General features: G+C 32.9%; 2 protein-coding genes across 2 annotated transcripts; both read left to right on the top strand.

Moving 5' to 3' along the window:
- The first annotated feature begins 560 nt into the window (after nt 1–560).
- LOC128200930 (uncharacterized) lies at nt 561–1934 on the top strand. The gene has a single exon (XM_052895908.1). It carries the CDS (start codon nt 561–563, stop codon nt 1932–1934), a length of 1374 nt encoding a protein of 457 aa, XP_052751868.1.
- A 59-nt stretch (nt 1935–1993) lies between these two features.
- On the top strand, nt 1994–11360 carry LOC113515801 (uncharacterized). Its single transcript, XM_026900090.3, has one exon. It carries the CDS (start codon nt 1994–1996, stop codon nt 2510–2512), a length of 519 nt encoding a protein of 172 aa, XP_026755891.1. The 3' UTR covers nt 2513–11360.
- Nucleotides 11361–12660: the final 1300 nt, after the last annotated feature.

The following is a 12660-nucleotide window of genomic DNA, read 5'->3' as shown; positions in this document are numbered from 1 at the left end:
CTGGCGGAGCACCAGTGAAGGGTGATAGATGAGAATGAAAACAGGCCAGTTAGCCCATCATGATGAATTCATCTGGAATTAACCATGATAGTTTCCAGGGGGAACAGCGACGAGGTCGAACTGGTTGGGTATATTGCTAGCAATGGGATTCTCAGTCTCCATTACTAACAATCCCTTTCCTCCCTACAGTACATATTGTCTTTCTAGTTACAATGTCACTAGGGTACGAGCACATTGGGTATGCTAATACAAAAGAAACAAACAATCTAATAAACGTAATAACAAAATATTACGGTTAGTCGTACCCATGACTTAATTACGCAACATTTTTCTTCCAATCGGCGACCTAATAAATCAGTACGATCTGGGTTAAAAAGCATGCACGATACCAGTACAAATCAACCGCATAAAACTGTCATTGTACTGTACGAGCATCGAACAGTGGTTGAACTTTATGCGCGTTTGTATACGGCGGAATAATGGAAATCGATCGGCCGCCGCACGCTACCACAATAATTTAATTTTTACGCTCACTCTTCACAATTTGCAAAGAACTCTGCATGCCGGCGCGGAGAGCAGTCACTCGGAACGATATTCGCTTGCCGCTCGTGCACATGTACGATACATCCGAAATAAACACCCGATTAAAACTTAAACACCACCCCGCGAGGGCGAAACTGGCTACCGCTAGTGAGGCACGCGCTGATATACCCTTACGAGCCAAAAGCGTCTGTTTAGTTGAAAGACCCAAATCGCAATATGCACGTAACGTTCGAAGCGCGGACCACAATCGTTTTCGCTCTGAGAAACAGTTCTTCCGTAATCGGCTCCCGTCCAGCGAGAAACGTGTCAGACCTTGCGATATAACCGTTAAAAAACAGAACAGGAAATTAATAGAGAAAGTACCCTTCAACGTATCAGTCCAAACGCTCTCAATACCCATGAAGTATGCCGACAATCCCAAACCTAGACATTCAAACTCCAAACCGGCACAGAACTTATGCAATACAAAAGAAATCGATGTTAACAAAACTAAATCACCTAATCCTTCCAAACAGGTCAGCGACAACAAGAGGCTGTGTCAGACTGTCGGCTGCGGGAAAGAGACGGAGAACAAATTGTTGTTGCAGATCAGCGAAGCCGAGCAAGTGTCGGACTTTGAAAGGATTCTTAATTGTAATACAATACTGAGCGAGCGTTCGCATGGTCACGTGTGGCGTGGTTGTTTGGCATATAAATCATCAGCATCAGTGGTGCCGAGACCTCGATCTGCCTACTCATTGTATGCGGTGAGCCAGGCCTACGAATACCTGTTTCACCAACACGAAGAGTCGCTGCAACCACTCATTGATAACTATCGTCAAGCGCATATTGAACAGAAAGAAGTCCCTCCGGGAAGTTTGCTTAGTAATAGCTGGTACGAAAATCTTCAAGGTCTTTCTGAATTTTATGAAGATGACCAAGCCCTGCAGACTGAGATAGAAACAATCACAGACCGTATTATCTCCGAGGAGGTCCAAACTCCAAAAGAAACCAAGGAGTCGAGTAGAAACAAAAACTTCAACGTAAACTTGGCTGGACTGATAGGACTACACGTGAATGGTGAAAGTTGTACCCCGACTTTGAACCGTGATGACTTCGTCTCCTCGCCAGACATAGATAGAGCACCTGAAGATGAGAAGGAATGGCTCATTCCGAGTATGAGCGCAAACTCCGATGACCAAAATAAAGATAAAGACTCTGAGTTAGATTGTTTAGCACAAAACCTGAATACGGTTAACATTGATAGTGATGGTAAAGTGCCGACCATAACATTTAGCAACTGCTGCGAAAACCGTACAAGAAGCGATCAGCCAAGCAATACTGACGTTGTGATTCATCTGACTGTGCCCTCTGTTGATAGTGCTGATGAGGCCCGCCCGCCTATGATGTAATCATCCTGTCCATTATTAAATTAATTATATATCCAAATTCAGCAAGCCATATAGTAAATATGATAGCCGTGGAAGCTGAACAGTCAATGCCTAAAGAGGTCCCGAAATCGGAGCCCACGACATCCCACCAAAGAACGTTAACGAGGTCGAGCGCCGTCAGTCAAAAGTCAGTAGAAATTATGGTCCATCCAGAAGGTTCGAACAACCCTTTACATAGGTCTAAACTGGCACCATCGCGGTCTACGTCCGAGACGCAGTCGTCAGGAAAGAAAATACTGAATTTAAGAAAAACAAAAAACTCCTCAATAGAATCTACAATGAGTTTGCCAAATCAGAAATCTTTAGAGAAGAAGCACGGCAGTCTTCGACATCAGAAGGCTATCGGGGCACATTCCGACGTTACATTAAGTACGCAACCTTCGATTACAGACGACAGGAAGGCGTTAAGGGAAGCTTTATATCAGGGTATATTTCACAGACACCGAAGAACGATATTCGCTGTGGGCTCCTTCCTCAGGATGTTAAGAAGCAAAACTTCAAATTACGACTCAATACGCTCCGATTCCGACGAGATTTAGCACCAGTGAGACAGCTGTTAATATTTTTATAGTAACATATTGGTGCCACGGACTATTTGTGCTTTGTTTAGTTATAAAACAATGAACATGTTATTAGATAGTGTAGCGTAAATATTTGTTTCTTTTTGTTTTTGTATAAAAATGTTCCTAATTAGTTGTGAAGGGTTACGGAGGCCCGCTTTTCGACCGTGTCGTAGTAACGTTACCTATTATACACATTATAGTGTCGAGACATAGGTACGGGGCGACAGTGATGTTGTTTCTAAGTGAATTTACCTAATTAGTCCGCCCGGGACACTCCTACACTAATTTGTCACGTAATGTTTCGGGTTTATTTCGTGTTAAGCGCTTTCTACGTTTTTACCTTAATGAAAATAAATTTTATTAGTATTTTTCCTCTTCATAATGAACTGAGAGAGATTAGAAATAACTACATTGTTATTTACTGTTTATATTTTAATGGATGTTTTATATTTACATCGGTATATTAAAAATATTTGATTACTTATAAGATATTTTTACCTACAGTTGATTATAGTTCATTTATATTTTGCTACATAATTTAATTAATTTAAGTACCTATAATAACAAAAATGAATTGGACAATATTATTTATAAATATTTTGAACAATATGATTTTAACTACATACGTATATATTTTAATTACGTCAAAAACCGAATCGTTGTTTTATCAACGACCTATGCACTTACATACATTTCAACAATTCTCATACAACTATTTTACATACAATAATTGTGTTACGTAACATTTTGTTACCTGTTTAATAAAAAATATTTTTTGAAATAACAATGAATTTACTTATAAAATAAACATGGTGTCAAAAATACTGAATTGAGTACTTCAATCAAAATTATATAAGTGTAATAAATATAATTTTTCTCAAACATGCTTGGAAATGTGAGCATTATTTTGACAATCTTCTTCGAGATAAATTAAAATTGCCGTACTGGCCAGATAAATGCGGGCAGCGGCCGGCAAAAGTTGTATGAAAATCCATATCTGTCGTGTTTTGTGGCCAGAATAATTACTATGTAAACTTATATCTGTCCTGTAATGTAATTCGAAACACGGCTACCAAGGAGGTAACTAATAAAAGTTTTTATTTAAATTTCGAACTGGCTCGCAAATAGAAAGCTGTTTATTGAAAAAAAAAAACAAAGGAAAATTATGGCGCGTGAAAAATTATTATTGTTCGTTATTCGTCATTGAACTTAAAAAGTAAAATTGTGTTTTTGATTTCCGCGCATTGTTTGAGAAAAGTACCATACAAGCCTTGGCTACAACTAGGCATTAATGGACTCACGTATGTGTGCCTCGGCTACGCCTCGGCCCACATTTGCACGTTCGTCCATCAATGCCTCGGTTGCTGGCCGCTGCAGTAATGTTCTATAAACGTACTATATATCAACGTATATATTTTTTTATGCAATCTGGAATGTCAAACAAGCTAGCAGATACCTTATAGATTAACAGTACGTACGTCAGAGGTATTACAATTTAGGTAATTTTAAATTTCTACTACATAGATATAAATACTTCTGTTATAAATATTATTCATGAACTTAGATTAATTAGATTGACCAATAAGACTCAAAAACGGGTCAACTTTTTGTCATCTAATCGTCAAATTAGCTGATTCGTTTTTTTATCACTGTTCACTTACGCGTAAAATGTATCTTGACATATTATTTAATAAAGAAAATAAGTACACACTAATTAAAAAGATGCAGAAATTGTAAAACAAAATAACTAACGAAGTTATAAAAGAATCACTTCTAACTATTTATCATTCAAAATTGTATATTTTTTATACAACTTAGAATGGCAAACAAGCTGACGGCCCACCTGATGGAAAACCGTCGCCTATAGACATGAGCAGTGCCATGGACATAACAGAGTATACTGTTTCACCCATGACACCCCCATGCGTTGCCCTTCCTGAGGACTCGGGAAAAAAAATGAAAAAGTTGAGCCGTTTTTCTCGATGCATTTATGTGGACACACTCTATCTATATAATGTAAGCCCATGAATCATATTACACTTATGTTGACGTACAATAAAATCCGAAACAAAAAATAGAAATATGACAACAAATATATTACCATATCGCGTGACAAGAGCCAAGGACATCCATTAGCTACTCCGCTGATCCTTGAAGCAATCCAAACAAATAACTCCTAAATATGATCACATTTGGAAAAAGTAGTAATTTTCTAATACTAAAAGAACGGAAAAAAAAATCAAATCGATTCACGTTAATTTTGTATTGTTATTTCCATTCGTTTCATGTTATTCCGTTATTACTTTATACATAATTTATTGTATTTATAATTTTATCCAAAACTTTCATCAAAGTAAGAGAATACGTCAATAGTATTGATAAATATTGTATATTTTAAATGTAATTTTTAAAAGATTGAAGGTATCTGTATTTTTACGGGTGTTATATGGTATCTTTCACCAGAGGGAGACTTTGTACAAAAGTCGATTGCTTGGGTACCTCATTCGTGTTTCAACCGTGAAGCAGTTGTGTTTGCATGGCTATGTTTCGGTTTGAAGGATGGGATATAGCGTGAATTTACTGGGTACAGAGGAATAACATCTGAGTCCTCAGGAATAGCAACGCGTGGGGGGTATCGTCGGCGAAACAGTTTACTCTGTTATGTGCATGGTACTGCTCGTGTCTATAGGCGACGGTTACCACTTTCCATCAGGTAGGCCGTCAGGTTGTTTGCCATTCTAAGTTGCATAAAAAATAATCTTTAACAATTTGACTTCAAAAGGAAAGTTTTCAATTCGTTTATACGTTTTTTTTTTATGTTTGTTACCTCATAACTTAGTCAGTTATTAACTGATTTAGAAAATTCTTTTTTTATCTGAAAGGTTATACTTACAATTCGAACTCAGAAGTTTTATCAAAATCGGTTCAATAGTTTAATTAAATCAAAATATCTAGTTTCGTCATAGTTGAAGTCGATTTTTTTGTAATTGGAGTAGCTAGGTTTTTTTTGCAGAATTAAATTTTAAATTATGAGTTTTTAGGAATATGGAAAATAAAAATATTAAATTTGGGGTGATGTTTACCAAGGGAGATTTCTGTATAATTTTGATGAACTTTTTGGTTTCAAATCTTCAGTAAATGATGATGTCCCCGGAAAGTATGTTATACTATGCTTCCTTCTATTTTTTTTATTTATAGTATCACCAACATAAGATATAGCGAAACATGTCAATACAATACACCTGTGAATTATGGCTTACTGTTCTGACATTTAGTCACAATCACAGCATGGTTTGTGTTTAAAAAACATTAAAATATATTTTAGTACCATTGGTTTTTCTGGGGACTAGAAGTTAAAAGGATAGTTGAAAAGTCTACTAAAGTTGAACGGGTCCCATTTGCTGAAAATTACCCTTTATCTTCCTTTTTTTCCAATTTGGACTAAAACGGGAGCAAACTTGTAAATTCGGTGCAGAATTGAAGAGGCATAGATTTCACGCAACACACGTATATACACACTCGATTTGAATTTCATTTTAAATTGATAATCTAAAAGTATTGTATGTCAGCCCTACACTTTTATATGTAGATAGATAGATAGATACTCTTTATTGTTTCCTCCAAAAGATTACAATAGTAAACTTATTATAGATACAAACAATTACAAGAAATAATCACAGTGAGAAAACAATGGGCGACCTTATCACTGAGAGCGATCTCTTCCAGGCAACCTTTGGATGGAGAGGAGTAGTTATAAACAGTTTTATTTGTATTTTTTATATATTAACTTCTTTTTGTATCAATGTATTATTTCAATGTTGTGCATATTTATAATTGATGCAAATACTATATTTAGTTTTTTTAATGTATGTTTGTTGACACGCCTAAACAAATAAATGAATAAATAGATAAACTCCTTTTTGAAGTCGATTGAAAATATGCAAAAAGGTCCTAATGACGTCAGTAAATGCGTCATTGTTTCTTGCGTTCTGAGACAAAATAGATACAAGCTGATAGTTACTGTATGTGCGCAGTTAATAGTAGGTTTATAGAAAAAAAAAAACTATTTGCAGTGTTCATATTTAAGATGATGTTATTCCAAAGGTTCGGGTTTATATCCCCGTCATATAAATACTGCAAACATATCATTTCCTGTATGTAGTATCTACGCTCTACACGCAATATTAGCCGAGCTATTTATTGAAAAATATTGGATGCTTTTTATACTCTACGCAGCATGATTTCGTATGATGATCACATCGAAGTCATTTGAACATATCTAAAAGTCGTATTTTGATTATTTGAATTTTATTTCCGCGCACAACAGTTCGCATCTTACCAGTGGGAGACTTTGTACAAAAGTCGTTTGCTTTGCCCTCTCTGTCCTATTCGTGTTTCTACCGTGAAGCAGTTGTGTTTGCATGGCTGTGTTTCGGTTTGAAGGGTGGGATATGGCGTGAATTTACAGGGTACACAGGAATAACACCCGAGTCCTCAGGAATGGCAACGCATGGGGAGTATTATGGGCGAAACAGTATACTCTGTTATGTCCACGGTACTGCTCATGTTTATAGGCGACGGTTACCACTTTCCATCAGGTGGGTTGTCAGCTTGTTTGCCGTTCTAAGTTGAATAACAAAAATCATTTGTAACAAGCATACTCCTTGACATTTGATCGATTTATAGTTTGACGAAAATATCGTGGTATTATGTTATTAATAGTATTCGTAATAAAATAAGCCACGTATTTCTTCGATATCAAGGTCGGCACTAAATTACGCTTACGTTATTTTCAATGAATTGTCGAAATAATATAAATATGTTTATACGTAAATATAGAGATTTATTTTCGACAACGTGTCACCGGAAATGTCTCCTCGATTTAGATCTCTTTGAACTATTATTATTTATACCTATATTAGTTTCTGAGAGAGACGTTGCACTTGTTGAAATATACACATGCATGTAATAAATATTTGTTATATATAGTTATTAAACAATTTAATTCAATTTCCAATTCAGTAAATTACTTTATTCATGAAGAAACAATGTCACTGTATCGCGGAAGTATAGAAATTAAGAAAATATTTTATATTAAAAGAAATCTGAAAGAAATGTTGGGACTGTATTTATATTACGTACATTGCGTATTTTTTTTTTCTAAATAAAAAATATTCCAAATTGATTTCGAGTGATTTTTTATTGTAAATATTGTGATAAATATTATTTAATTTTACACTGAATTGAAGATAAACAATGACCAAGTTGAATGCACGAGATTTTATTTTATCAAATGAATATTTTTTTAATGCATATTTTCAAGAAATAATTTGTGTTTCTTGGCTAAAATTTCAACCACGCGATTGGCATATGGCGTTGGCTGCATACGATTGTTTGTGTATTTATTTTTAATTGAAAATAAATATAGCTTCTTTGAGTAAGTATATAATAATAGTGTATTTCTAAAAAGGAATTCCGATCGATAAATTTATCAAAGTATATATTGTTAAATACGTTAAATCAAAATTTATTTAATCTAAAAAAAATATATATATACCATAGTAAAATAAGAGCAATAATAAGGAAAAAAAACAAACAAAAAAAAAAGTAAATGGAAGAAAACTAGAATGCAGATTAATAAAAAAAGAATAAAATTAAAATCCTTAGCAATGATAGTTTGTCTTTGGAATACTTGTCAGATTATAATGATAAAATTTGATTTCCGCGCGAAATAAACATTGCCAGATTAATATTTTTTTTTTTATAATATACTTTTAATTTTAAATCAGTGTTCTAAATAGTCCCAATATTACTGTCAGACGGAAAGTGATGCTTATATAAAACGAATAGAGCTTATAAAAAGTACGTAGAAAGAGAATATCCATTTATATAATAAGTATATTTATTGGTAGATTTTTACTTTTTTTTTGCGATAATTGTTAGTATTATCAATTTTTTTATTATATAGTACGTAGTGGTTAGCGGCGGAACAAATGGATTGTTGATACACATTTTTGGAACATTTTATGCACATTTTTATATATTTGTACATTCAGGACGTTTTGTACGACGTGTTGTTGTGAAATGTAGAAATTTATCGTTATTACACTTGCAGGAAAATTGCGTCAAAATAAATTTAGCTTAGTTGTCCGCTATTATGTCCGCATGCAATTGTATAATATGGCTGAATAGGTTTTTTTCCCAATATATTATAACTGGCCAATGTTATTTCCATTCCATTTTTGAAGATTTTGTCATCGAATTTTTCTACCTCTTTTAAATTGGATTTTATACATTTTAAATTTTGACGTACATTTTTATGCATGTCATAATATTATATATCGACGGTGCAATAATTTAAATAATATATAAATAATAATTTATATCATTAGCCTTCATCATTATGTCATTTAGACATTCAAATATGTTTGGTAAATGAGGACAAGACAAGTGTTCACAAAAACAACTATTTTCTATTTGCTATAATTTGGTGATAAGCTAAAGAATTGATTTAATGAATATTAATTAAATTATTAATGAATTAATTAATTATTCTCAGATAAATAATTATTACATGATTGAATGAAATAATAAAAATGTTATTACGTGATATATTAATTGCAGAGATAGAAAAAAATAAAACAACATACAACGCTCCGAATTCGTTCTTCTGCTAGTACTGCTTTTTAACTGAAATTTCAGTGCAGTCTGTGGTATTAGAATGGCCCTGGCTTTCCATACAAAGTAAAAGTTTGCCCACTGACCCGAATCGTATTTTTTATTTATTCAATAGATAGGAGTTCCAACCAGTTAAGGAAATTTCTGATATCCTTTTGAGCGTCATTAAGTTTACTCTTTTCAAATACGATGCTGTAAATGACACATCATTAAAGATTAATTTAAAAATTAATGTTTCATTTAAAATATTTATGTTACAATTTTTAAAATGACAAAAAATATATATATATATATATATTAATAATGGCAAATATTACTTAAATAAAAAAATAATTAAATTAGCAATTGGTTAAAATTATTTACTCGTTCCAAAATCCGTGTCGGATCCAAAGACTCCCATAATGCTTGCAGCATTTCTACGTTAGACCGCCAGAGACAACCTTTGAGCCAGATAGTAAACGGAACGGCGATCATGGCCTCTATCCATAATGCACAGTTTAAAAAATGAGAAAAATTAATAAATTCCTTAAGTGTTTCTAACTTTGTAATATCCCAAAAATGTTTTTATTGTTATTTAGAAGATTTTTCATATAAAATATATTATGATTATGAAAAAAAAAAAATATGGATATAAAACATGTTTACTCTGGAATCACGTCGTTCATATCTTATAAACAGTGCAAAGGGAATTTAGGTGTTATATTTCGTGTTATAAACTATACACGGGCTCGTGATGAGATCTGGTGATGGATGGCTGCTATAAATCAACTAACAAATATACATACCGTCGATATATTATATGTAATAAATAAAATAATACATGAGCTTTGTAAATTTATTGATATACTAGATAGCTTTTTTACACTGGCTTATTATAAATATAGGTTTATTAATTTACGCAATAACTGTTCTATTGGTATTGTGTAAACTATGGCCGTGAATATATAATATTGGCATTAGTGTTGACATGCTTGTAATGAAATGCCATATTTTGTGTCACGCGAACTAATTCATACACAGGTGGGACGGTTCTTTTATAAAAAATGTAGCTTTGTAATTTTACTTTATTAATAATACACATTTAAATTGTAAAAGTGAATAAATTATGACAGAAATAATTTCTATTTTATTATTATTATTTATGTCATTAAATTATAGGTTGTTGTCGATATCATTAAACTATGTAATCATAGTAAATTAACGCAATGGTTAATAATTATTACGTGCGTCTAGATGGACAAAAATAGTCGAATATTGTACCTATTCTTATGTCAATAAATTCTCCACTCACTTATTATTACTTGCAACACTAAAAAATGGCGCGCTGATTTGTAAAAAGAATTATCTATCAGTTGACAGTTTTTTTTTTTTGAGGCATTATTTAATATTTTGTTTGGGAAATTCGACGATTGAATGCCCAATCTAGATGCATGTGATTAATACTTGCTTAATGGAAGACACCGAGACCATTTTATGTGTATTATATCCAAAATAAGACTAATTTTGATATAATAAATTTGATATTATTTTCTGTAATTTTTCTATTATAACTAATATGTCATTGAATGCATCATTAAATTGTTATCTACGTGTATAGTTATAATTTGTTATAAAGTTTATATCAAGAACGAATGGGACGCTTGGATTCATGTTTTGATGACGGATTTGCAATGATATTATTAACCCGATGCGAGTAGAGTGCTATCAAGCAACTGTTCAATATTTTATAAGGATTACTGCGGATTCTGAATGTAATATGTTTTATTATGTTGATTATATAATTATTATTATATAATAGGTCCTAATATGCATGTAATTTAGCCTTATTTTTAGATTAAAATTGATCGTTATTTTTTTTTTTAGTTAAAGTTTACTAGATTATTAATTATTTTTACGTACATTCTTTGAGCAATAATTTTAAAATAATTTAAATTTCGAATATGTAATTTTCTTGTTAGTTTATCACCAGATAATATACATTCCTAATTGTATTTTTTTTTTGTAATTGACAAATAAAATGTCCGATTATACAGTAAAGAATAATAAGACTGCGAAAATTATGAAGAAAATGTAACTGAAATAATAATTTGTCATTTGTAAAAATTATAATAAAATTAATTGCATAAATACAGTACTGGCAATATTGTGTGTATTTTTTTTTTCATTTGTCCTTTTAAACTATAAATTCACTTGTTTTTTACTCGGCACTGCGCGGGATAAAATGAAATCTACCTCCTCAAGCCTCACTATAGCTTGTACATACCAAATTTCATAGTAATTGGTTAAACTGTTAAGACGCTAAGACAATGTCATTTTCACATTTATAATATTGTCAAGGATGTTTATTATTGAATTTGCTACCAACTTGAGACACTTATGACGTATTTAAATGGAAATTAAATAGATATTATGGAAGCATAATAAAGGGCCTTTATATTTAAAATATCCTATATAAAAATTGTATGTTTGTACTTCTGTCCCGCGTGTTTCTGTTGTGAAACAGCTGTTTGCATACTTGTGTTTCGATTTGAAGGGACACGATAGTGAGATTACAGGATATGTAAGGGTAACGGTAAGGATAAAGGGATAAAGGGGTTGCTAATGATACGGACTATCAGTCCAATTGCTAGCAATATATCGTAATAGAGTGTCCATGATGTCCCATAGTGCTTGGTTTTCATGTTTATAACCGGCCATTCCGGCTTTTTATCAAATAAAAAGTTAGTTTATTTGCCATTTTACAATAATTTTTTGAGACAAATGAGTTTGCCTTTTTTTTTAATATACGCTGGCGGGACACCAGTGAGAGATGATAGGTGAGAATGAAAAGGTAGGTTAGTTAGTCCATCGTGAAGATTACACCTGGAATTCTGTACGATGGTGTCTAGCGGGGACCACGTGGAGGTCGATCTGACAGGGTATATAGGCTAGCAATGGGACTGGTAGTCCACATTACTAATACCCTTCCCCCGAGTTTGTCTATTGGCGAGTGTATAAAATAATTTTATAGCAGAATTAAATTCGTCCATTGCTGTTGTGTACAGCCTTTCTCAGATAACCAGAAGATGGAGACAAGAAGGTCAATGATCCCCAGGTCATTGTTTCGGCTGATAAGTTTGGATTATGGTAAGCAAAGTGTCCGTCTTACCACATAAAAGTTTAACTCGCGATAGACAGGTGTTCAATACAAGTTTAGACGTCAATTGTTACTTCAAATACCTTTAATTTTTAATAAGGCAATTTAGGTTTTCTTTTGTTTAGTTATAAATATACGTTGGACGGACTTTTGTAGGGAGACATCTAAATATATATTGAGGGGGGCAAAGGGGTTGTTAGTAATAAGACCTAACAGGCCCATTACTATCAATATTATTAGGGTATATTCGAAGGTCGACCTCCACGCGGTTCCCCCTGGAAAGTATCGTGGTTATTTTTTGATGAATTCA

Source organism: Galleria mellonella, unplaced genomic scaffold, assembly GCF_026898425.1.
Source record: "Galleria mellonella isolate WM207_F2 unplaced genomic scaffold, CSIRO_AGI_GalMel_v1 utg312, whole genome shotgun sequence".
Classification (NCBI taxonomy): Eukaryota; Metazoa; Arthropoda; class Insecta; order Lepidoptera; family Pyralidae; genus Galleria; species Galleria mellonella.
The sequence above is the reverse complement of the archived record's forward strand: the minus strand, read 5'-3'. Positions and strand labels throughout refer to the sequence as shown.

What these genes read in the sequence shown, in the direction of transcription:
- LOC128200930 (XM_052895908.1), top strand. Translation starts at nt 561, where the DNA reads ATGCCGGCGCGGAGAGCAGTCACTCGGAACGATATTCGCTTGCCGCTC.
- LOC113515801 (XM_026900090.3), top strand. Translation starts at nt 1,994, where the DNA reads ATGATAGCCGTGGAAGCTGAACAGTCAATGCCTAAAGAGGTCCCGAAA.